Source organism: Vicugna pacos, chromosome 9 (assembly GCF_048564905.1).
Source record: "Vicugna pacos chromosome 9, VicPac4, whole genome shotgun sequence".
NCBI lineage: Eukaryota > Metazoa > Chordata > Mammalia > Artiodactyla > Camelidae > Vicugna > Vicugna pacos.
The window spans coordinates 63,759,109-63,786,435 of NC_132995.1; the positions used below are offsets into that span (position 1 = coordinate 63,759,109).

At 34.5% G+C, this 27,327-nt stretch overlaps 1 protein-coding gene across 8 annotated transcripts in view; it reads left to right on the plus strand.

Annotated features, from left to right (window-relative positions):
• The window catches only part of WDR47 (WD repeat domain 47), a 51,209-nt gene that overhangs the window by 18,665 nt on the left and 5,217 nt on the right, over positions 1 to 27,327 (plus strand). For 5 of the 8 annotated variants that reach the window (XM_072968072.1, XM_072968071.1, XM_072968073.1 and 2 more), the window contains 10 exons: positions 864 to 948; positions 2,332 to 3,134; positions 5,987 to 6,110; positions 11,360 to 11,538; positions 14,572 to 14,832; positions 17,853 to 17,928; positions 19,705 to 19,862; positions 23,035 to 23,203; positions 23,752 to 23,929; positions 24,640 to 24,771. In XM_072968072.1, coding sequence (XP_072824173.1) covers positions 864 to 948; positions 2,332 to 3,134; positions 5,987 to 6,110; positions 11,360 to 11,538; positions 14,572 to 14,832; positions 17,853 to 17,928; positions 19,705 to 19,862; positions 23,035 to 23,203; positions 23,752 to 23,929; positions 24,640 to 24,771 — 2,165 coding nt within the window. Of the gene's footprint in view, positions 1 to 861; positions 949 to 2,331; positions 3,135 to 5,986; positions 6,111 to 11,359; positions 11,539 to 14,571; positions 14,833 to 17,852; positions 17,929 to 19,704; positions 19,863 to 23,034; positions 23,205 to 23,751; positions 23,930 to 24,639; positions 24,772 to 27,327 lie in introns of all 8 variants that reach the window. The other 3 variants (XM_072968074.1, XM_072968070.1, XM_072968075.1) reach the window with 2 other exon arrangements.

The window sequence follows — 27,327 nt, forward strand, 5'->3', positions numbered from 1 at the left end:
ACTTTGGTAACCACAAGTTTGTCTGAGTCTTTTTCTGTTTTGTATATATATTCACTTATATTATTTTTATATTATATATATGAGTGATATTATATAGTATTTTTCTTTCTCTGACTTATTTCACTAAGCATAATATTCTATAGATGATCCATGTTTTTTGCAAATGGCAGCATTTCATTCTTTTTTATGGCTGAGTAATACTCCTGGAGAGTGTGTGTGTGTGTGTGTGTGTGTGTGTGTGTGTGTGTGTGTATACCACATGTTGTTATCCAGTCATCTGTTGATGGGCACTTGGGTTGCTTCCATTAGATGACCCTCTTCTTGAAGGCAGGGATTTGGTTTTATTGAACACGTACTTGCTGTTACAACAATGGTTGAAAGAATGATGGAAGGTTCATTATTATTTTCATTCAGCCTTTAGAAACACTTTTTCTTTGAACTGCTTAAGGCATTTAACATTTTTTGATTCATAGACAAATCAAGTAGATTCTTTGCCCTTTCTTCCTCTCCCTGAAGAAAAATCCCTTTTAAAAGTTTAAAGTCTGTAGTTATTTTATGGCTTTTTAAAGCAATGTTGTTCATTTCTTCCTACGCTTTCAGCCCTATTTTATTAGACCTTTCTCATGTTTGAAAAGGAAAAAGAATTTTCTGAAAGCAAAGGTACTTACAGTAACTTATAAATACATTTGACTCATGAGACATTGGGAAATTAATTTTTTTAAGTCTTTAAAAAGAAATTATTAGTCCTTTAAGACAAAGTTGGCCTATTTTGCTTTAGGAACTTGAGTGTCATTTCTAGTCTTTGACATTGCTGTAATTTAGCTTTTTAATCATTTTAATGTTTCATATTTTATTTTTCACAGGTTTCGTTATATTATCCTGAAGCAGAAGTTTTTAGAAGCTTTATGTGTTAACAACGCAATGTCAGCAGAAGATGAGCCCCAGCATGTAAGATTTTTATTCCTGAAGGTTTGCGCCATAGTCTTGTTTAGTCATTAGTATTTTGTTCACTAAAACGAAAGATGAGTATCATGAGTTTTCAAAATTTTTTATGAGCAAGGATGGGGCAAGATCTGCTCCTTTGCAGCTGTAGTACTTTCACTCTGTAGTGCTCAATTTGTTCCGTGATTTAGACAAAGATGGTAAATGAATGGCTGTCTGGTTGAAGGTATGTTCTCCCTTCTTGTTTAAGGTGACCTAGGTAGCAAAAGATGTTTGACCTGATGACTGTACGTCATTGCTTCTTTCCTTATTCCTGAAGTGGATTATGTTTACCTCATTCTGTCTTCTCAGTATTTTCTTTGATCTAGAGGTGTTTTTTTTTTAAAATAAAATGTTTATCTTTATGATAATTCGAATTTAATGCTATTAAATTCTTTTTGATTTGAGAGTTACTTTTAAAGTTTTAATATAAAACCAAGGAAATTTTATTAAGTGCCAGTAAGTGGTCATTGAAATAATAGAGAAATATTTGCCAGATAATAATGTTTAAAAGTGAAAAGAATATGGATCATGGAATATGAAACTGGAATATGAATCAACAAGAGTAATTTTTGTTCTATCACTAGCCAACTGAGTTACTTTGGTTAAGTATGCACTCTAATTTTTCCCATATGTAAGATATAGAAATATATCTGTACTACTCAAGCTCTAAGGTTCCTTATGTCATTAAAATCTTATGTTTCTAAGATAATATTCACTAGACAAATTATTTTTGATTGTCTCTCAGCTAAGCTTCCTTTTGTTCTGTCTCTGCACTGTTTTTGTAGTAAGTGAGCTGTAGATTTTCCCTTTCTTGGTTTGCTTTCTTTCCCCCAACACATTTGTCCTAAGGCAATTTTGAGACTGGCTCTTTTGCTTTTTGGGTAAGGTGGAGTGATAACAAGCTTATATAAACAATTGAATATTGGCATGCTTCAGTTTTGTTGTTCTTAACCCTTAAAAATATACATTTTTGCAGGTAGGTATAGCTAAGTGGTAGAGTGCATGCTTAGCATGCATGAGGTCCTGGGTTCAATCCCCAGTACATCCAAAAAATTTATTAATGGTCTTAAGCCTGAATTACACTTTTTTATACATATAGGTTTAATGTGCTAATTTAACCAAATTTTAAAATCTTTTTAATTTTAGTGGTAAAAACATTTTGGTTCCTGACTTGGAAGTTGTTAAATAGTCCACAATTATGAGTATTCTGTGACATGAGTTTATCCTTTGCAATTGAACTGTTTGTGAAAGTTTGTAAAGTGTCTTTGTGTTCGAATAAGATGCTCTCATTGTTTTCATATCTCATAGCATCTCTCTTTATGGTGATTGCTTATGTTTTTCTTATAGCTGGAATTTACCATGCAAGAAGCTGTGCAGTGTTTACATGCCCTAGAAGAGTACTGTCCTTCTAAAGATGATTATAGCAAACTCTGTTTGCTTTTGACTTTGCCTCGTCTGACCAATCATGCTGAGTTTAAGGACTGGAATCCTAGCACTGCACGAGTTCACTGTTTTGAAGAGGCTTGTGTCATGGTTGCAGAATTCATCCCTGCTGATAGAAAGCTAAGTGAGGCTGGTTTTAAAGCAAGTAACAATCGTTTATTTCAACTTGTAATGAAGGGCCTACTTTATGAATGCTGTGTAGAATTTTGTCAAAGTAAAGCAACTGGAGAGGAAATTACGGAAAGTGAAGTACTTCTTGGCATTGACCTCTTATGTGGTAATGGTTGTGATGATTTGGATCTCAGTTTGTTGTCATGGCTTCAGAATCTCCCATCTTCAGTCTTCTCTTGTGCTTTTGAACAGAAAATGCTTAATATTCATGTAGACAAGCTTCTGAAACCCACGAAAGCTGCATATGCTGATCTTTTGACTCCTCTTATCAGTAAACTTTCTCCCTATCCATCATCTCCAATGAGAAGGCCTCAATCAGCTGATGCCTATATGACCCGCTCTCTGAATCCTGCTTTAGATGGCCTCACTTGTGGACTAACCAGTCACGATAAGAGGATCTCAGACCTTGGGAACAAAACTTCTCCTATGTCACACTCCTTTGCTAATTTCCATTATCCAGGGGTACAAAACCTCAGTAGAAGTCTTATGCTTGAGAACACAGAATGCCACAGTATCTATGAAGAATCTCCTGAACGGTATGTATTCGCTCATAAAAATTGGGAAATCTCCACAAGTGTGAGATAATTTGGGGTGAGCGTGTGTGTGTGTTTTCTTAATGATCAAGTCCCTTTAGTTGAAAGTTAGTCCTTAAAACTTTATAAGGGGTTTCTAAAATTTTGGTAATGAACATTGTTAGGGAAAATCTTTATTTTTATATCCTGTATTATTATTTTGCTAGTTGTAAAGGTAATACATGTGCACTGAAGAAATTTTGGAAAGTATGAATGAGTATAAATAAGAGAATTAAAATCCCATGCACTCTCATGCTTAGATGACCAGCATTGTTTCTATAATACCTTTTTAAAAATTGGGAGAGTGCTATATAATATATATGTAATATGTGTAAATTTGCTTTTTTCCCATGAAAAAATCATACCCCCCATTCTTAAACATTTATTGAGATCAGTGATTAACGGTGTACACATGATTCCATTTTATGACTGAGTCATAATTTTACCTAATTCCTTATTGCAGGATAGTAGTTTCTACTTTTTCTTTCTATAAATAGTAATGTATTGAACATGTATATATAAAAATCTCTGATTATTTTCACTTATATTTTCCTAGTAATTATATATATACATGAAAGAATTAAGTGCTAAAGCTACCACTTAATTTTTCCTTCAAACCTGGCATGAAATAATAATTTCCTAGTTAGCAGTTCTTTATTTCATGGGTTAAGAAACTTCTTGCCTTGATTTTCCAGGAAACTCAGGACACATGGTTGGTTTCCTATACTCAGAGTAAATACTGTGAAGTATTATTATTGTTGACTGTAATAAATTTATTAAAGAAGTGCAAAAACTAAATAAACCTTTTACTATTCATATAGGCTAGTTGGAAGCATTCTTCATTGAGGAAGGCACACTGAACTTGGAATTTCTGTTTCTAATTAAAACAAGAGGAGATCTTTAGTTAAGGCACAAGAAATACAGAATAAATACATATAGAAGCTTTTTCTCTTAATTTGCTGTGTGATTGTGTGGGAGTTGTGATTTTCTTTAATGTTCTTTAAAGAGGAGAGGATTCTAGGATCAGTTAAGTCATGGGACTTCCTAAATAAAGCCTAGTGTGATTTCCTAAGGCATCTTACTGCTCTATATTTTATATTTGAAAGATAGAGATGATATCTACTGATGAAAATGAATGAGTATGTTTAAGGTGTAACTAAAAAAAATTGCGAAGCTCAGTTAGATCAATTATGTTAAAATGCCATATGAAGAGATTCCTACTTGTGGTAATACATGTTTGAAGTCAGTATTGATTTAAAAATATATGATTGTCTACTCTGTGCTAGTACTGTACTGCATCCCTGGGCTATATGGATTGGGTTACTATGGTTAAGAAGAAGATAAAACATGAAAGAAAGGTTTAGAAAGGAGTATGTGTTATTTTTAAGGATATCTTTTGACTTGAACGGAAACAAACTTATAATAAAAAAAGAAGAAAAATCAGTTGAAATATGTAAGCTTTGGTTACTCAGTGTAATGGGCTCAAAATTAAATGGCAGGAAAGAAAAAGAATCTGTTGTCAGACATGGGCCAGCATTGAATTTGGCGTCTGAAGACCTGGATTCAAGTCCTAGCTTTATTAACTAACTATGCAGTTTTTGGAAAATGACTATTTTGAATCTGTTTCCTCATCTTTGAAATGGGAGTTGTAACCTATTTTACTGCTTATTGTGCAAGTTAAATGAGATAGTGCATGTGGAAGTGCTATATAAATTGCAAAATTAAATCAAATGTAACTTTAAGAAAGTTGTTTTATTTATCTCTATACAGTTAATAACCCTTACAAATTTCTATTTTATGGATATAAAATCAGGCTCCCTATGGTCATTAACAGCTTATAGTGCAGTCTGGTAGCTGAAAATGCTTTCCAGGTCTTTCTACTTCCTCCTCAAGCTGCATGTGTGTGTATGTATGTTTATGTACTTGTTAAATACTAGGCTCCTAACTAATGATATCTTTGTGAAGATGGCTATCTAGCTCTGCTTTCCTAAAGCCTAGACCTATATTTTGGTATGTCTGACACACTTACACTTGAAGAGGCCATTATGAAGTCATCTCATAATCAAATTCCTTGAAGACAGAAATCATTTTACTTTTGTACTTGTTCCCACGGTGCCTTTTACCAATAGGTAATCTGTGTAAATGTCTGTGGTATTCATCATCTTTGGATGATGTTAAAAATTTTGAACAATATAGCTATGAAAAGTAGAAATTGCTATTGTTTTAGAAGACTATTAGGAACAATCTGACACAAGACATCAAACTTACTAATTAGTATACATTAAAAATACTTGAAAGATGTATGTTTAGCTTTGATGTTAAGTGCAAATAAATCAAAGAAAGCCTCTTAATAAAATCTCAGCAGTTCTTAAAATTTTGTTGAAATGTATTGGAGAAAAGAAAACTGGTGTTTGGATAACAAAATAACAGATTCAGAATTCATAAAGAGAATTTGGGCATTAGATCATCCAGCCTATTGTTCAATTTGTAGATGAAGCTGAAGCACAGAGAATTTTAGTGATTTTTTCCCAAGGCCACACATACTGTTTTAGTTGAGAGCCCCTACTCTCCTTGATTAATAATCCAGTGCTCTTCCATTATAAGCACATTCTATCTGAAAAAAAAAAATCCCTTACATAGTGTACTTAAGAAAGGAAAATAAAAAAATCTCTTTTTGTGTACTTGAAAAACACTTTGGCTAAATATTCATTGTTTTAAATTAAAATTTTCTCTAACTATGATATGTGTTCTTTTACCCCTACCTCTTCCTTTTCTTTTTTTCCTTTTCTTTTTTTTTTTTTTTTTTTGCCCTGAAGTGATACACCTGTTGAGGCACAGCAGCCTATCAGCAGTGATATCCTGGGCCAGAGTTCAGTTTCAGAAAAAGAACCTGCAAATGGAACACAGAATCCAGCACCCGCTAAGCAAGAGAAAAATGAGGTAATATTTAATACACTTAGCATCGTTTAGAGTTATTCTCTTTGTAAAAAGTAATCTTACTTGCTTGGATAGAATTTAAAAAGCATTTCCTGACATTTGGGAGTAGGAGAGAGAGATCTAGATTTTCTTAATTAGCTCGTTTTCTCCCCTCTCCCTTAAGAATTTATAGTATTTTTAGTTATTATTGTGTATTTTGGAGCATTTTTTATGGGTGAATTTATTAACAGTTTAAAATACCACAGTAGACATTACTTCTATATGTTTCAGCACTCAAGTAATTGAACTCACATTAAATGTGGACAGCTTTTTAAGATACATGCTCTATATTTTACTAGTTAGATGTAATAAACAAGAAATGATGACATTTATAATAGAGAATAATACTTTAAGCCTTTAGTGTTTCAGGGTATTTTTCTGTGATGTTTTGTATTGTGAAGTAAGGTATAAATTTTACCTTATATATAACATCCCACTTATAAGGGGTGAATGGTAGGTTTAATAAGTTGAATATTTTTTTTTGCTTTTGACTAAATATTAAGAAAGAAGTAGAAAAATTATTCTTAAAAATACATATGGATATGCACCAAACACCAAAATCCCAAAATAATATGAAGCAAACATTGGCAGAACTGAAGGGAGAAATAGACAATGTTGCAGTTACAGTTGGAGACTTCAGTACCCCACTTGCAATAATGGATAGGACATCTAAACAGAAGATCAGTAAGGGCATAGAGGACTTGAACAACACTATAAACCAGTTAGACCTAACAGACATCTGTAGAACACTCCAATAATAGAATACATATTCTTCTCCAGTGCACATGCAGTGTTCTTCAGCATAGGCCATATGTTAAGACAGAAAACAAGTCTCAATAAATTTTAAAAGTTTTGAAATCATGTAAAGTATCTTCTCTGACCACAGGTAGAAATTAACAGAAGGAAAATTTTTAAATTCACAAATTTATAAAAATCAATCAACACACTCTTAAACAACCAATGGGTCAAAGATGAAATCATAAGAAAAATTAGAAAAACTTAGAGACTAATGAATATGAGTACAACTTACCAAAATATACAACAAACTTAGGGGATGCAGGAAAAGCAGTTCTCAGGAAGAAGTTACAGCTTTAAGTGCATACATTAAAAAAGAAGAAGGATCTCAAATCAATAACCTAAATTTACACCTTGAAGAACTAGGAAAAGAAAAGAAAGCTAGACTCAAAGCTAGCCAAAGGAAGGAATTAATAAAGATTAGAAGAGACAGAAATAAAATAGAGAAAAGTAGGGAAGAGTATACCTCAAGTGGTAGAGTGCATGCTTAGCATGCACCAGGTCCTGGGTTCAAGCCCCATTACCTCCATTAAAAAGTAATTAAATAAACCTAATTACCTCCCCTCCCCCCAAATAAAAATACATGAGAGCAGCACCTTAAAAAAGGATGTTATTTATAAAAAAAAAAGAGAGAGAGAGAAAAGGAAAACAGTAGAGAGAATCAATAAAACCAAAAGTTGGTTCTTTGAAAAAGCCAACAAAACTGACAAGCTCTTAGCTAGACAAAGAAAAAGAAACTACAAATAACTAAAAGCAGAAATAAAACCATCAATCTTACAGTAATGAAAAAGGATTATAAAAGATACTATGACTAGTTGGAAGCCAACAAATTAGATAACTTAGATGAAATGGACAAATTCCTTAGAGACACACAAATTACTAAACTGATTCAAGAGGAAATAGAGAATCTCAACAGACCTATAATGAGTAAAGAGATTGAATTAGTATCAAAAATCTTCCCAAAAAGGAAATGTCCAGGATCAGATGGCTTTACTGGTGAATTCTACAAACATTTAAGAAGGGTTAACAATAATCCTCAAAATGTTCCAAAAAATAGAGGAGGGAACACTTACTAACTCATCCAGTGAGGCCAGCATTATCCTGATACCAAAGCCAGATGAAGATATTGGTCTGTAGTTTTCTTTTCTTGTAATATCTTTTATGAATATAGAAGCAACAGTCAACAAAGTACTAGCAAACCAAGTCTGCCAGCATGTTAAAAGGATTATGCATCCTGACCAAGTGGATTGATTCCAGGATGCAAGGGTGGTTCAACTTAATCGATTTAATACATCACATTAATAGAATGAAGGAAAAAAAGAAACAATACACAGTTCTCCCAACGCTTGCAGAAAAGGCATTTGACAAAATCAAACACTCTTTCATGATAAAAACTCTTAGAAAACTTAGAGTGGAACTTCCTCAACATGATTGAGATCATTTATGTAAAACCCAAGCTAACATCATACTCAGTGGTGAATGACTGAAAGCTTTCTCCCTAAGATCAGGAATAAAAACAAGAATGCCTGCTTTTACCACTGCTATTCAACATTTATTAGAAGTTCTAGCCAGAGAAATTAGACCAGAAAAAAATTAATTGGAAAGAAAGAAGTAAAGCAATCTCTATTCACAGATGACTTGAGTATTATATCCCATATATATTTGTGAATATAGAATCACAAAGAATTCACAAGAAAGCTACTAGAGCTTATAAACAGATTCATCAAAGTTGCAGGGTAAAAGATCAACACATAAAAGTCAGTTGTGCTTCTATACACCGGCAATGAACAATCAGAAAAGGAAATTAAGAAAGGAATTTCATTTATAATAGCATATAAAAAGATAAAATACCTGGGCATAAATTAAACTAAGGAGGTGAAAACTTGTATCCTGATACCTATAAAACATTGCTGAAAGAAAGAAGATCTAAATAAATGGAAAGACATTCTGTGTTCATGGATAGAAAGATTTAATACTGTTGAGATGTCAGTGCTACCCAATATGATTTACAGATTCCATGTAATTCCTATAAAAATTCCACAGCCTCTCCTGAAGTAATGGAAAAGCCAGCACTCAAATTCATATGGAATTGCAAGGGGCCTTGAATAGCCAAAACCATCTTGAAAAAAGAACAAAGTTGTAGGACTCACACTTCATATTTTCAAAACTTACTACAAAGTTATAGTAATCAAAACTCTGTGGTACTTGTGTAAGACTAGGCATGTAGACCAATGGAGTAAATTGAGGGACCAGAAGTAATCCCATATATCTATGGCCAGTTGATTTTTGGCAAGGGTGCCACACCTATTCAGTGGGGAAAAAATAGTCTCTTCAGTAGACAATGCTAGATCAACTGGATTTCCACATGCAAAAGAATGAAGTTGGACCTCTACCTCAAACCATATGTAAAAATTAACTAAAAATAGACCAATGACTTAGTATAAGACCTAAAAGTATAAAACACTTAGGAGAAAACGTAGGGGTAAGTCTTTATAACCTTAGATTTTGTAATTTGTTCTTAGGTATGATACCAAAAGCTTAAGCACCAAATGTAAAAACTGATAAATTGCACTTCATCAAAAAAAAACCTTTTGTGCATCAAAGGACATTGTCTAGAAAGTGAAAAGACAGCCTATGAAATGAGAAAAATATTTGTAAGTCGTCTGATAAGAATTTAATATCTAGAATATATAAAGAACTACTACAACTCAACAACAAAAAAATCCAATTAAAAAAAAGACTTTAGTAGACATTTCTCCAAATTGGCCAAGTATCTACAAATAGCCAATAAATACATGAAAAAGATGCCTAATACCACTTGTCATTATGGATTTGGAAATGCAGATCAAAACCGCAAAGAAATATAACTTTAGGACTACTAGAATGGCTGAAATCAAAGCACTGGAAAATAACACATGTTGATGAGGAAGTAGAGAAATTTGAGCACTCTAACATTGCTGGTTGGAATGTAAAATGGTGCAGTCAGTGTGGTTTCATGGGACCTCAAAAAACTAAACCTAGAATTACCCAGTAATTTCACTTCTAGGTATATACCCAAAGGCATTGAAAGCAGGGACTCAAACAGGTATCTGTACATCCATATTCATAGCATTATTCACAGTAGCCAAAAGGTAGAAATAACCCATGTCTATCCACAGGTTAATGGATAAACAAAAGTGATATATCCATATAATGGAATATATTATTCAGCCATAAAATGGAATGAAGTCTGACACAGGCTACAACTTGGATGAACGTTGAAAACATTATGTTAAGTGAATAAGCCAGACACAAAAGAATAAATGTATGATTCCATTTATATGAAATGTCTAGACTAGGCAACTTCATGGAGACAGAAAGTAGGATAGAGGTTATGGGAAATAGGGAGTGAGTGCTTAAGGGTTATAGAGTTTGGGGTGATGAAAATTTTTGGAAATAGGTAATAATGATGGTTACACAACATTGTGAGTATAATGCCACTGAATTGTACACTTAAAAATGGTTAAAATGGCAATTTTTATATTTATTTTACCAGAATAAAAACTTTTTGAAAAGGAGTTAATTTTATCTCAGTGTTATTGCTGTAAGTTATGAAATAGAGGAGGATTGTTACTGTTTCCTGGAAAAGGGAAACAATTTTAGCTTTAGTTAGGGGCACAAGACTCTTGGTTAAATTTATTGTCAGTGTTGGCCAATTTTAGAGATGATTGATTTATTCCAGTTCACATGACCCAGGCAATGTCAGCAGACTCTAGCTTGGCGGGGAGTTCTCTTTGCTAATATTGAAATTCACTAAACTAAGTCCCGTAAGCTTGAATGCTATGCAGTGCGTTTAAAGAGTGAAGTTGGAATGTTGAGACTGCTAAGTTTAACACCCATTTGTTCTACTTTCTTGAGAAAGCCTGTTTGAAAGCTAAATTAAAGTATTAGTTTTAAGGGAAATTTTATAAATTTCCCTCCTGAGTAATCTATTAAACCACTTAACATGCTTAAATTACGTGTGTTGAACAGGGTTAATATTGTGCTTGTTAAATATTAATGCAATCCCTCAGTAAGTATTTTTCCAAGAAATGTAGATAGATTTGTGTTAGTCTTTATCTGCATTTGTATTCTCTATCCACATTCCCCTTGTGACCACTGTAATTTGTATTTTTATTTGGTGTTAGTCAGGGATCCAGGATGACTATTCATTTTGGTCAGCGACTTGCTGTAGAACAGAGCAAATTAACTGATCAACTTGACTGTTAAGACTCATGGGTAATAATGTTACTTTTCAAAGAGCCAATATATTAAGTATTTTCTGATTATTATAATTTATAGCTGTCTGTATGTTGTATTCAGCACTTATAGAAGTTACTGTTGAGGGGTGACATGACCATAGTCTGCTCAGATATATTATTTTTTCTAATATTTTTAAGCTTCGAGATTCAACAGAACAATTTCAAGAATATTATAGGCAAAGATTACGCTACCAACAGCATTTAGAACAGAAGGAGCAGCAGCGACAGATATACCAACAGATGCTGCTTGAAGGAGGTGTGAATCAGGAGGACGGTCCTGATCAGCAGCAGAATCTTACTGAACAATTCCTTAATAGGTTGGTCTTTCAGTCACTTTCTTAAATATAAGGAATTATTTAAAATGATTAAAATCATGTAGTAACTGCTACTTTCTGTGTATTGTTTGAAATTTTAAGGCTTTTTAAGTGTTTCAAGTAACGTGGAGTTACTTAATCTCTTCCACCATTCTGGGGGCTCATCTAGTTTTGTCCTTCCTTTTAAACGTCCTTTCACATCTAACAATGGGAGCAGAGAGGAAGTGGTTCAGCACACAGCTTGGAAGCAGACTGCCAGGTGGATCCAGCTCTGTCCCAGGGCAGCTGAGGACCAGGGGAAATTACTTACCTTCTGCTTGCTTGTTTCTTCATCTACTTCACAGGGTTGCCATGAAGATTAAATGAACTAATGTACGTGAAGTGCTTAGAACAGTACCTGGCATATAGTAAGCACCATGTTAAGTGTTAGCTGGTATTTTTATTGTTATTTTGAGAGCATAAACTTTCAGATTCTTTTGAATTCTGTATATGAAAAAGATTCTTTCTTATAATTTCTACCAAGACAGTATGAACTTATATTGTTTTTAATTATAGGAGGTAAATATATGGTAAGGTGTTTTTTAGAAATCAGTAAGCCAGAATAGGTGTATTTAAATGAGCAAGGGCTGTGGAAACATTAAGTAAGCTGATATATATAAAAAACTAAGAATAATTCCTAGCATATAGGAGGTGTGCCTTAAATGTTGGCTATCATGATTATGATTAGGCAGTACAGTGGTGACTGTCGGTTCTTTATTTGGTTCAGTAATACTGGAAGTAATCTGTTTGACACTCTGAGGGTTGTGCAAGTCAGTGAGCCTGAAATTGATCCTGTCTTCAAACCTTCACAAAAGGAACATTTATAGTGGTAACCAGGGCCTAGGGAGGTCTATGAACATTCAATTTGAGGATCTTTTTCTTAACACCTCTGATCAAGTCAGTTGCTTATCAGAATTTTCCTAATTTGATGAATTGCTGCTTCTAGTTCTTGGATGTCATCTTTGTATCAGTAAAAGTCAAGGTTGCAATTTGACTTCCTGACCATTTTATTATCCAGTAAAAGCAGGTGTCTGGCATTAAGTCAGAAGATGAGGTGGCAAGGCTCTGTGATTCCAGTAGTAGTAGGGATGTCCTTTCTCAGAAAAAAGTTAAACTATTCAAGATAGTTTATTCTTCCTTTAAAGATAATTGTAAATGAATATATGTATGTATATGCATGACTGGGACATTGTGCTGTACACTAGAGACTGACACATTGTAATTGACTGTACTTCAATAAAAAAAGACCAAAAAAAGACAATTAAAAATAGAATTCAAAGTATTTCTTGTAATTTAGGTTCAGTTTAGAGCCTATTAACAACAGTTCTCAACTTCTTTAGAGGTTAGAATTTTAAATTACATTAAAGGTAAGTATGTTATAAAAATCCACAGGATAACCAGGTCTATTCTAAATATGAATGAATATTTATCCTAAGCTTTTGTAAATTGGTTTCTCATAAATTCCATTGTTCTTTTAAGCATTTCTTACCTATTCTGTTTTCTAACCCTTTAATATAATATTTTATTCAATCCTTTTCCTACACCCTCAGTTTTATGTATCTGAGCCTGTACCAGGACATTAAAGTACCTGACTAATACCAAAGACAAATTGAATAGAGATACAATCTATAAATTAAAATATACTTTTGCCCCCATAATCTTTGGGTTTTCCAAATCATTCTAGCAGCAGAGCACAGTTGCCAGATTTAAATTTTGGTTCTTCCCTCCAAGAGGCATAGAAAGAGGAAGAGAAATAAGAGTCATGATATATAATAGATTTTATAGAAAAAAAACAACCAAAGCATAATAGGATTTTTATTAACAGTACTGTATCACTACTTTATACCTCTAGATATTTTGTTTCTATACCAGTAATTGGAACCACTGATTTGACACTTATAGGCATATTCCGGCCCTTTCCCATCCTCCCCACTTTTAGAGAGTCAAAATGATGTTAGCATTTTAGACTTTTTATATTTAGCATTTTCCAATTTATTTGACCTCAGACTCTTTTTTTATGAGGAACATGTCACAGTAGATTAGTGTTTGATAGAAACTTAGAAATGCTGCTTAGTTTAAAATTTTAACAAATAGATGTTTAGTAATGACTACTGTCAATTCCTTTAGTGATACTGAACTGCTCCTTTAAAGTTTTATTTACGCCCTAGACATGCACATGCACACACATGAACACTAATGTTTAATGTAGAAAAATTAAAAAATACAGTGAGCCACAACACCTCTTCGTAATCACTCCCCTTGTGTAGTCTGCTCTCATATTGAATCTAGGCTTGAGGAAGAGATGCTTGGCTGATTCTGGTTCAAAGCTTACAAGAGCCTGGCAGCTTCCTCTGTGCCCTTTGGAACCGTGAGTCCAACATAAGGAGTCAGGCTACCCTGATGTAGGGAGACTTGCAGTGAGGGAAAGGCCCTTAGGCTAGCTTATTTTCCTCCGTATTTTATCTCCCTAGTGCCTAGATCAGAGCCTGGCAAATAGTCTTTTTTGATTGAATGAGTAAGTGAATGTGTGCATAACAGGGATGCCACCTGACTTTGTCCCATCATGGCCTGCTCTAGTCCTCCATTTCCTAGTTGATACGGTATTACTAGACAGAGTAAATGAAAATGCTTCTTTTGTTGGTGGGAAATTTGGTAATGGTGATGTTTTAATAATTGTTCTGGGAAATTAAGCTTTAAATTGAGAATTAAATCAGTTATACTGGAGAAGAAACAATTTTTTCCTGTTTTTATGGTAAAAGTTGCTTTTAAAAAGTCTGATACCCATTATGCCTGTCTCCTTTACATGTGTACTGCAGGAAAATTTGGATCTTTCAGTTTTGTGGTTGTGTCTTACGCTGATGATGGTAATTTTTTTAGTACTAAGCTTTTCATATATTATATGTGCATGTATTTACCTTCTGAAACTGTCAGTCTTCTATATGTTAGGAATGTGATTAAGTTTTTATTTTGATATAATTGCACTGTTTTATTTTATAGGTCTATTCAAAAGCTTGGTGAATTAAATATTGGAATGGATAGCCTTGGTAATGAGGTACCAGCGCTCAACCAGCAATGTAATGGGAACAAAGGCAATGGATCTAATAATTCTTCTGTAACTAGTTTTGCTACACCCCCACAAGACTCTAGTCAGAGAGTAACACATGATGCTTCAAATATTCACACAAGCACTCCTCGTAATCCTGGATCTACAAATCACATACCGTTTCCTGAGGAATCACCATCTTGTGGAAACCAAATGTAAGTGCTTTACTTTATAAAACCTTCCTACTAATAAATAGAAACATGGGAAGTTGAACTTCTCTTTGGGGCCTTACAAATGAAAGCTTTTATAGTTCATTACCTACGAAATATTTTTCTAATCTGCCTTCATTTATCTATATTCTCTTCTACTAACTCCTGAGTCTTTTAATATTCTTTATTCTCCTCATTTTCTTTTTGCTTTCTTACCACCACCAAGACAATCCTGTTTTTTTAATAAGCCATCTTACTTAGAGTTCATACAGTTTTAGGCCTTATCTTCTCTTCAGTATTTTTTTTTCCTTGCCTTTGCTACCTTTCAACCAATAATCTTTTAATTCACAGACTTTTAGGGCAAAGGAAGATATTTTATGACATAGTGGAATGATGGCAGCAGGACAGTCCTCGCAGCTCTGGCAGTTACAGCAATTGAGAATTCTTGCATGTTTCTGTTTTCACTAGTCAAAGAAAAATTTTCATCTTGCTGTCATCAGTAAACAAGTGTTAATTTACGCAGTGGGAATAGTTGAGCATTGTCTTCATTTATTATAACATTAAACATCTTTGAGAGTGATTCATTTTAAAACGCATACTTTGCTTTTGGCATTTGGATGTTTATAGGAATTAGCCTATACAGTTGAGCATCAGAAACTCTAGTTTTATACTTAAGAATGTAAGTTTATCTAATATTTGTGTCTTTATTGTACTTCCTATAGTATTTGTTTTGTGAACTCCAAAACTAGAACTCGAATTTTAAAATTGGTTATTTTTTATCAAAGTAATATACATAGTTATGATTTTAAAAGACAAATAGCACTTCAAACCTTGAAATAACACAGAATCCTCTGTCTTACCCACCTTTTTCCATGACTTCTATCTCCAGTAGCTGCCATTTTCAACCTAGTTAGCTGTTTCTTTTGCTCGGTATCTCCACATTTCTGAATAATATGCTTCTCTTGCTGTTTTTATATTCTTCACCCACAATGCATTCACTTTGTCTGCCTTATCTTCCAATATATATCAATTTTTATTTGAATTGATATTTGGTGTTATTACTACAGCCACGTAAATAAATGTTATTTACAACTGAGACATACAACATAATCTGAATATATTTCCTTTTCATATAACTTTTTATTTTTCATGGGGGCAGTAATTGCCTCATTTTTGGTGTATACATGCACACACACTTAGTCTTCTTGGTACCTATCACTAAGCTATCTGCAGATGCTGTGACAGAACTGTAAAACTGTAAAAGTCCTGATGACAGTAAAAAATATCAGGTATTTTCTCTTTCCATTTTATTTTCCCCATCCCTCCAGGATCACTCCTGATTCACTTTATATTCTTTGCTTCTAGGCCATTTTTTTCAGGCCTGGAGGGTCCTGGAACTTCCTACATCATCCTCCTGGGAATTTTCTTTGCCTTGTCCCTGTATTGGACCCCTTGTTTTCAGGATCTCATGTAGTTTCCTGAAAAGGGGCACATCAGAGGTGAAGTTTCTGAGACCTTGCATGTCTAAATATTTCACGTTTGATACGTTAGTGTAGCTGAGTATAGAATTTGGGGATGGAAATCATTCCTCAGAGTTTCTGAGGCATTGCTGCATGTTTCATTGTTCTTATGAAGAAATCTGATGCCATTGTGACCTGCTCCTTTGTATGAGGTCTGATGCTTTTTCCACTCTGGAATTTTTTAGGACCTTCTCTTCCTTGATGTTCTAAAACTTCATAATGGTTTATATCAGAGTAGGTCTGTTTTCCTTCATTCTGCTGGATACTTTATGGGCTCTTTAAAGCTGGAAACTTAAATTCTGGGATATTGAAAACATATTATTTCTGTAGCAATTTCCTCACTTCCATTTTCTATTAATTTTTCCTGCTATCATATTTTTCTTTTCTAAGCTCTTTCTTACTCTCTAATTTTCCTTAAAATTTTCTTTTAATATTTTTCTTGTTTCCTGATTTATTATTTCCTCTTACATCGCTCAGGATTTTAATTATATTTTTGTAGCTTTTGTTTCCTGAATTGCCTCCTTTTTTCCAGATTCCTTTCCTTGTTTGTCTTAGTCTCTGGCTTTTATCTAGGAGGCTTTCTTTAAGCATCTGGAAATCTTTGACTGTAAAGAGTGATGCATTGGAGGGAAATGTTGGGGTTCAGAGTAGTCTGCCCCAAAATGTGCCTGATGGATTATATTGAATGAAAGTGACTTCAGAACTGTCCAAGGGAAAGGGAACTGCTCAGTGATAGAGTGCATGCCTTGCAAGCACAGGGTCCGGGGTTCAATCCCCAGTACCTCCATTAAAAATAAAGAAAGAAAATCTAATCCCCCCCCAAAATATGCAGTGCTGTATGTCAACTATGTCTCAATAAAACTGGAAAGAAAAAAGAAAAGAATGATTTAAAAAAAACAAGAAGAAGAAGAACTGACTGAGTCAAGACGTACACTCTGGCCCTCTTTTCTGCCTCCCTGAAAGCAGGAGAAAAAAAAAAAGAGTGACACATTAAAAAAAAAACTGATTAGAACAAAGGGCCAGGTATAAGGTTGCACCTGTCTACCTGTTGGCCTCCTGAAAAAAGTGACCAAGTGGAAACATTGTTTTATTGTGGGCCCTCAACTGTCAGTTTCTTCTAGTCTTTTCTCTTGGACCAGGTGACTTTTTTCTTGAGTCAGATAATTTTCCTAAAGAGCAATCCAGGTTCCTGCCTGGGATAGGATTTAAGCATACCGACCATGATTCTAGAGCTAAGCACGGAAAAAATACTTGACATCTCACTATAAAATTTATGGCCTTTGACTTAATCTCTTTTCCAGAATAGTTTCTCATTCCTTTCTTAAAACTACACTTCATGTTATAGAGTCCAGAGCCTCTTAATAAATGGCTCCAGAGAGTAACTTTGACTAAACTCAGTAATGGTCATTTGCCAAAAAAATAAATATTACAGATTCAAAGGATAAACTAATTTAGTTTCTGTTTTGATATTCAGAGTAAACTGTGCTTGAATTTCTATTCACACAGCTCGTCAGAACATTCGGTCATTAAGACACCTGTTGGAGATTCTCCAGGGAATCTATCAAGGTCAAGAGGGGAGGAGGTAATACTTTGGGAAAGGAGGTTTCATTGTTTTTATATTTAACAAATTTTGCAAAGAATTGTCAATTTAAAGAAAACCATTTTTAGAAGTAGGCAGTATTGTTAATGCTGGTAGTTATCTTAAGGTAGTTGAATTTTCACTGGGTGAAGTGAAGAGGTTGCCTGAAAAATCACATTTGAGAGTATTCATATTAATGGCCCAGCGATGATCTTGGCACATGAGTTGGGGGCTGTGCACTACTATCTGAACCCTGTGGTTAACTAGTTAAAATATTATTGGTGTCTCCTTTGGGCTTCTCATCAATGCATTTGTTTTTTGCTTTGGAGTCAGACATCCTTCCCTAACTAGTATACACCTTCACTCTATCTTATTTTCTCTAGTTCAAATTTTAACCCCATAAACAAAGTTATTATTTCGGATGCTTTTGGGGCCAAACAAGTAACATAAATGAATAAAGTTGACTATTTTTGTGATAAGCACATAGGAATATTTGTCCTTTGCACAAAGAAATATGCTCTCCTAGTTTTTCCCGTTCTTTTGATTTTCAAGAAAAGCTAGAAGTGTAGATTTTTATGTGAAATCTATTTTTTTTAATTTTTAAAAATTATAGATACCCTGGGGAAGAGCAGATAAAGTTAATTGTGGTTCTACCACTTCTGCTATAAAGCAACACTTAGTAATTATTATTAATGTGCTATAATCAGTTAGTCATTTCCTTTCCTTTTGTCTTACTTACCTGTGCTATTCATTTGGCACACAGTCACCTTGTACATGAATTAATGGAAAATGTAGCATTTCTAGTCAAATAAATTCATATAAATAATATAAGAATTCAATTCAGTTACATAAGACAAACATAGTGTGACATCCCAGGTTTATTTCCTGCAACCCCCCCTCCAGCCCCATGAGGATGTATTGCATGAATACATACAAGTTTCGGTAGGGGATGCATAATCTCTTCAGTGATACTTACTGTGGGTTCTGGAGCTCTCAGCGTACAACCAGAGCTGAAGTGATTTGCCTTTGTGTATGTACGTGACATTCATACTTCCCAAAGGCAGGATTTGGTTGGGTCTGTGCACTACACTGAGGGCCCTGTTTCATATCCAGGTTCCGACCTGATCAAAGTAGCAGGATGGTTTCAAATGACACCAATAGTAAGAGTCACCAAGCCTTTTATACAGAGCTGCTTCACCTTGCCTTCCTCAGAAGAGGGCTGTGGGCAGACAGGTTGACAGTTTAAAATAAAAATGAGGCTGAAATTAAATGTTCTGATTAAAATCATTTTTACAATTTAAAAAGGGTATTTTACAATTTCAGTTTGAAATACTAAAGTACTCATTGCTGGAGATAATGGCAAACTTTTTTTCCACCATAAATGGATTAAATAATGGTGCTCTATATTTCTTTTTAGAAACATGAATAATGTTCTGTTGTTTTTGTAAGAACTATATATGTGGTCTATCTTCTTCCTTGACAGTTAAAGAGAACTTAATATGGGAATGCATATTCTTGTATCTTGTCATAGTAAGAGAAGAAAAATTTGAGTATCTATTATTATTATTAGCCACCTGAACTTAGTTTAGTAATGAGTAGCAAAAATAGAAAAATTGAGGTTAATTTGGATGTGCCATTCAAAAGAATGTATGGTTATAGGTAGTGAGCATAAAGTGATAAAGTGAATAATACAATTCACATGAATTTAGAATGGGATAAAGATGAAGTCTTTGAAATTCATTTTTTGTGGGATGACTTTCATATTCATTTTTTCCATAGGATGACAAATCGAAAAAGCAGTTTGTTTGTATTAATACCCTAGAAGACACACAAGCTGTTAGAGCAGTGGCTTTTCATCCAGGTGGTGGTTTATATGCTGTCGGTTCAAACTCAAAAACTCTGAGAGTTTGTGCCTATCCAGAAGTAATTGATCCAAGGTGAGGATAGATGGTTTGTACTGTCATTCTTGCTTCAGTTTTTAATTTAGCTGTATGGTCCCCTTTTAAGAATTGCCATTCAGTACTGTTTAATTTTTATTTTGTTTCCTTTTATTAAGCTTTTACATTTTTATTTTTAATGCTTGGAAAATATACATAAGAATCATGAATTAACTTTATAAACTGCTCTTCATGAAGTATTTTTGATTCAGCCATTGTTCACTCAATAGTCTAGTTTTCTTTATTTCCATGGTTTTTGTTAATTTTTTAAAAAATATGAGAGATCTTTATATTCTAGTTAAATTACATAAAGACAAAGTAATGCTAGTTATAGACTAGAGAAAATTTTAAATGTCTCATAATAATAGCTTCAAATAAGTATTAGGTTGAACTATGTGAAATTGCTGATATTTGACCATTTGACCTACAAAGATTCCATTTTCATTTGGTCAGCTTAATAGTGATTTTACCCTCTTGTCTTAACAGATTATGGGATTTGAAAAATAAGAGATACATCTTTAAAGGTTTATGTCACAAAAAGTGGACATGTCACCTTATCTATTAGGGGCACAACTAATTCTTTAAAGTTCCTAAGAAGGCAAATACTGTAGCTATAACCTCACAGAAAACTATCTTTGAACTCTTTACTCTTTGATTAGGTACTCTTTCTGTCAGTTTATTTATTAAGGCTTTTACTATCAAAATAAATCTGCGTTATAAAGATTCTGAGTATTTGGTAGATTTTTTGATTACAGAAATGAATGCCACAAATGGAATAGTTTTCATACCAGCAGACAAAAAATACCCAAACAAAATAAGCTACAAATTTTTAAAAATTTAAATATGAAAAGCAGTACATGAGTTTATTTATTTATTTGCATTTTTTGGTGTATCTCTGTGTCTGAAACTAGACATTTAGGCATTTGGACTGCAGTAGCATTCAAGGTTGGGAAAGGAATAGGGCTCATGTTAGGTAATAGTGGTATAACTTATGGTTGTTAATTGTGTTAGTTAAATAGGATTATATGAGAGAGTATAGGCAGAATTCCAGATCAGGGAGTGAAAAAGAGCAGTAATTATGGAGGCAGAGCCAAAGACTTTGTATATTTAGGGTTAACCTGATCTTGAGTTAACTCTCCTTTTATATTTATTATGCTGGCACAGATGTTTCATAGACTATTCCTGAAGAAACTGACTTTTATGAAAATGAAGTCATTGATTTAACAAATATATTTTGAGTTTCTTCTACGTGGTAGGTGCTGTTCTAGGCTTTGGGGATTGTTGTGGGTAAAACAGACATGTTCACCTCTTGGAACGTCTGTTTTAGTTGAGAAGATGGCCATTATGCAGATAGACACACAAATATAATTATACATTGTGATAGATGTTATGAAGAAAAAGTACAAGGTGCTGTAACAGTAAAACACGGAGGTGAGGGGGTTGAGGAATCGGAGAAGGGCCTCTTTGAAGAAGAGGTGTTAAAGGCTGAGATCTGAGGATGAGTAGAACACAGCCATGTGAGGTGAAGAGAGAAGACAGTAAACAAAGGTAACATGAAGTGAGAAAGAGCTTGGCTTTTCAAGAAACCAAACAAAGCAATTTCAGATTGGCCAGAAGTATTGTGAACTGGAGTGTGATGAGGCTACAGAGAGAGAGGTAAACTAAATTATGCCGAGATTTGTAGCCATTTTGGATTTTATGCCGAGTGCAGTGGGAAGCTGCTGAGTTACCAGCAGAGCAGTGCTGTGAGGTAAACTCTGGGTCAGATGGCAGTAAGAGTAGATGCTAGGAGAAAGGTAGGAGGCTGTTGTCAATGGCTGGTGTGATGGCAGTGGAGATGGAGCAAAATGGATGGAGGTAACATGTATATAAAGAATTCGTAGGCCCTGGCAACGAACTGGGTGTGTAACTAAAAAGAGAATCTTTTGATCTGATTTATTTTCTTGATCACCATTAAGTATCTCCAAGGTATTGAAGACTTCTTAGTCTTCTTTCTTGCTTTTTAAAAATTTCTTCATGTATGATTGAAGCATAGTGCTGTACACCAGAAATTGACACATTAGTAAACTGACTATACTTCAATAAAAAAGTAAAAAAAATTTTCTTAATTATGAAAAATTTTAAGCATATACAAAAGTAGAGACTAGTACACTGAAATGCAGTAACTGTCAAAATTTTTGTCATATTTGCTTCATCCTTTTTGTCTGCTAAAGTATCTTAAGGTAAATCCTAGGTATGCCATTTCACCCTTTAGGCTGAATCCCCCAGAACATGTACATATTCTTATATGTTTTGTAAGAAAGGCTTGATGTTATCTTTGTACCTAGTAAAATGTTTGTTATCTAAATATTAGTCTGTGTTTTAAAGTGCAGATAAGATGCTACTACTCCACTAAACCAATGTTTGACTCCCATTAAAGGCCAAACTCTCGAGGAGCATGGCATTTAGGACCTTCCCCGGCAGTGCCTGCAGCCCCTCACCCACCATGTGCATCCCACTCAGCCTCCAGAATGCCCTGGGCTTCTCCCCTCCAGGCTCCACAGACTCTGTCCCATGCTGCACGCTTGGCTGGTACTCTCCCTACTATATTTTACCTTAAGTGAAGCAATTCTCCTGCCTTCACCTTTTCTGTAATAATTCTCCTTGTCCCTTAAGGCCTAGTGCTTTGGACTGGACAATAACGTTTATACTTTGCTGTATGTGGGTAGACACGAAACGTCTACCTCTGCCAGATATTAAACTCAGGACAGAGCTCTTGCCCCCCTCCTTTTTTTTTCTCCTATTCTTTGCCTTCCCCCAGTCCCAGGCAGTTGCGTATATTATATGTTTAATAAATGCTTATTGAACTTTTTAAATTTGGAAGCATTATTAGCTCTTTTAAAAATTCTTTTGTGTTTCTGAGTTAAAATCCATAAAAAATACATGAAATGGAGACTTAAAAAAATCCTATGTGGTCTGAAATAAGATTGATATAATAATAATAATGGTTAATGATTTTACTTTTGGACTTTAAATATGCTTTAAATTTATTTCTTCTAAGATTTTGAAAATTGCTATTAACATGTCTGTCTTTTTGCTCCCTTCCTCAAGAACAACCATAATATAGAACTTTACATTCATTAGCTTTAGTAAGCAAGAAATTGAAGTATCTCTTTGCGATTTTTCTTTTTAGTGCACATGACATCCCTAAGCAGCCAGTGGTACGTTTTAAGAGGAATAAACATCACAAAGGATCCATTTACTGCGTGGCTTGGAGTCCTTGTGGACAGTTATTAGCGACAGGATCAAATGACAAATACGTCAAAGTGCTGCCCTTCAATGCGGAGACCTGTAATGCAACAGGTAGGGCCCGAGTATGTAAGCAGTAGCTGCCCAGACGTTCTTCACCTTTCCCCGTGTGTGTCTCTGATTTAGCTCTGTATTGTTTTTAGTAAAATCTACGAATATAGCCTTAACAAGAATTTTTTGACATTCTAATTGCTTGCTTGCATTCACGAGGCATTATTCTTTTTTAGTAAGGTCTTACAAGGTGGCCACGTGGTGTCTAACCCTTAGAACATTATTGTTATTAGAAAAATAATTTTTAAACAACTTCCAGAATTGTATTAGTGAATATTTTCCAGTATATGTTTTCTCTTTCATTTTATTTGGGATAAAAGCCAAGGAGGTAACTCTACATATAGTTCTGTTTTAGGGATGATGATAACTTAGTATTTTGATTTCTTGAAGTTCTTTAATAAGGAAAGTGAAACTGATTATTATATCAATCCCAAAATGAGCATATACACCATGCTTCTCTGCCGTTATTCTCGGTCAGGCAGAGGCAGTTTAGTAATCTCAAAGTATCACAGTCAGTTGAGCAGCGTCTTTTTTTTAAATTCTTACTGCTGTTTCAGGACCGGATCTGGAATTTAGTATGCATGATGGGACAATTAGAGATTTGGCATTTATGGAAGGCCCAGAAAGTGGTGGAGCTATTTTGATAAGTGCTGGAGCAGGGGACTGTAACATTTATACAACCGATTGTCAGAGAGGACAGGGCCTGCACGCGCTGAGTGGACACACCGGTATGTGATAGCAGTCTCAGATGCTACTTGTCTTTTTGTTCATCCTATGCTTTTCCCCCCTCTGCATTTTCATTAATGGCATATATTGCATCAAAAGGGATTTCTTCAGGACAGGAACTTTTTATTTCAAAAATTTTAAATGTGAACTTTGGGTAACAGCATAGTAATGATAGCTAACATTTCCCTGCGTGCTATATCCTTTACTTATACACATAATTCCTTAATTTAATACTCAAAACAACCTTATGAGGCAGGAAGTTTTATTTCCATTTTATATATGAGAAAAGTAAAACTTAAAAAAACAAAATGACTTTCCCGTTATCTTACAGCTAAACTTGGCAGAGCCTGAGGTATGACCCAGGTCTGTCCCTTCCAAATTTGGTGACCTAATCCCACAGCCCTGTGTTTCCTCTGTGGAAAATCTGCTGTAATTTCAAATGCTAATTTGTTTTTAGTACTAATTATGATGTCCTGAAATACTGAATCACCAAAAAAGATTAAATTTGTACAGTATAGTTTTGAGGTGCATTTTGCTGAATTTTAATTTTTTTTTAAATTGTCAATATATTTGATATATGTGGAAAATCTCTACTTCTCAGTAATTTGATTAACTAGGTTAAACATGCCCAATAGAGAAGTACTTAGCTTTGACTGTGTTATAGAAAAATACTGTTTCACAGTAATAACTGCATATATGTGATCTTTTATAGGGCATATCTTAGCACTTTATACTTGGAGTGGCTGGATGATTGCGTCTGGTTCCCAGGATAAGACTGTTAGATTCTGGGATCTTCGAGTACCAAGTTGTGTTCGTGTTGTTGGCACAACATTCCATGGAACTGGTAGGTTTTTCTGCAGTTTAAATAAATTTATATGAGAAAGAAACTTTATAAATTGCATTCACCTACTTCTTCTCACTGCAAAAGATACGCTGAAAAAAATAGGAACAATATAAAGTTAAATACTTCACATTTTATTGATTAAATTCTTTCAAAATGCTTTCTTTCATCTGTTACTTTATTTGTAAAAATAACATTCAGCTAAGGAAACCAAGGCCCAGGGAGACTAAGTATCATGCCCTAATTACTCTGTTAGCAGGGCCATTTTAGAACTCAGACCTTTAAAAAGCATTTTTTTAAATGCACTCACATGGCAAAAATTGAAATTGAACAAAAGGGTGTACTATTTTCTCCCCACTCCTATATTTTTTTGTCTTTCCCTAAAGGATCAGTTTCTTATTTATTCTTTTAGAAATATACTGTAAGTATATAACCAAAAAGTTTGTATATATCATAATCTCTGTTCTCCTTTAAACAGACACAGACACAGACACAAACGATAGCATGTGATACTTGCCTTGCTTTTTTAACTTAACAGTATGTCCTGGATTGTTCCACGTAAGGCTACTGCTCTTTGTGTTATATTACCTTTTAAAACACTGGTATCTAAGAGTGATGCAGTATTCTGCTATTGTCTTTATTTTATTTTAGAGTCCATTTTTTGCCTTTGTAGTTCTTAACAGCAATTCTACGGTGCTATTCCAAGTGAAAAGTCCTGTCTTACATTCTTACTCTTTTTATTGTTTTGTAATGCTTTATCTATTCTCTTGACTTTCATAGACCTTTTTCTGTGCTTTGATTCAAACTGGATATGATTTGTCATAGAAAATTTGAGTCTGGAATATACATACATGTATAGTTATATATTTATGAATATGTGATCATTGATAAAGCTTAGTTTGCATTGTTATCAAAGTTAATGTATAACATAGTTTAAAGAATCCAACAGTTCAATAAGGCTTATTAAAAAAAACAATATTGCCCTGAGAATCGCCCCTCTGCCCTCCAGCCACTGCCTCATTTTCCATTTCTCCAAGTCAACCATTTTTAACTTTTGTAGCAGTTTTATTTTCATATTTATTTCTGTTTTTCTAAATAACATGCCTATAATCATAGTTTTTTAGGGTTATTTATTTTCTTCCCACCATGGAAGATGAAGATTTAACTTTCTCATGTCCCTTTCTTATTCTTACCATACTTCACCCACTTCCTGTATCCCATCCTTTGGATCTAGTCACTCAATTTTGGTTAGATCAGTATTCATCAGTGACATTATTTTTAACCATGTAAGTGCTATTCAGATCTTTTTTTTCTTCTTACATATCTTTCTGTTTTCCTTGGTGTTAATAATTATATTTTTTTGTTTCATTTGCTTAGTTTCTATACACTTACCATTAATTTATATCAAAATTCTCCCCTAGTTAAGTAAATTATTTTCAGCTCCTTTCTCTCCTTTTCAGAGACGTCAGTTTTTGGTCATCTCTCTCTTACAACATTAATGTCTCCTTCTCTAGGGAATCTTCTTTTTTCTTTCTCTACCATATTTGAAAATTTTATGGAATTGACAATACCTCAGAGTTCCTCTGTGGACCTCCTTACTCCCCTTCCCAGCTCTCACCCTAATTTTTTGCTCCCTTTCTTACCCAGATACCTCAAAAGCCTTGCCTGCCTATGCTGTTCCCCATTTCCTCATCCTTACTCTTCAACTGTTCCAGTCTGTCTCCTGCCACAACCACTGTAAAGTGAGCTGCCTTTCTCAGATCACCAGCAATCTTCGTGTTGTCAAATCACTTCTAAATGTCCATTTTACTTCATCTCCCAGTGGCACACAACAGTTGACCTCTTCCTCTTTTCTTTTGGGCTTTCAACTCTTTTTTTACCTTTCTGGGTAACTGCCCCTTTGCTGACTCTTTCTCTTCTGCTCACCTTCTAAATTCTGGCATTCCTTAGAGCTCAGGACTTCTGTTTCCTTTCTTTCTCTAGATGAGTACCGACTTGAGTATAACTCATATACTGACAGACCTTAAATTTTTATCTCTAGCCCAAACCGCTTCTGTATGCCATACTCTTATTTCTGACCCACCTACGTGACCTCTGCTTCTGGAAATCTCACAGAGTATCTCAAACTTAACATGTGTTAAAACAAATCATGACCCCTTCCCTTAAACAAAACTGCCCCAGATCTCTTCACTGAAGTGGTACCACTCACCCATTGTTCATGCCAGAAACCCTGAAGTCTCCCTGGATCCCTCTCTTTCTCCTTTTTTCCGTATCCAATCCATAAGTAAATCCTGTTGTTCTAGCCTGCAGAATCTGTCTTAAATCCATTCACTGCTTTTCATCTTTATTGCCACCACACTAGGAGAAACCACCACCCACCACCCTCTCTCAACCACTCAGGAGTTTCCTACTCTATCTGTACCTCATTTTGCCCCTTCCAGCCTGTGGTCCACGTGGCAGCCGGTGCATGTTACACTTTACTTACAGCACTTGAATGACCTCTCACTGCTCTTAGGTTAAAGTACATACTCTTCACCATGACCTATGAGAACCTGCTTG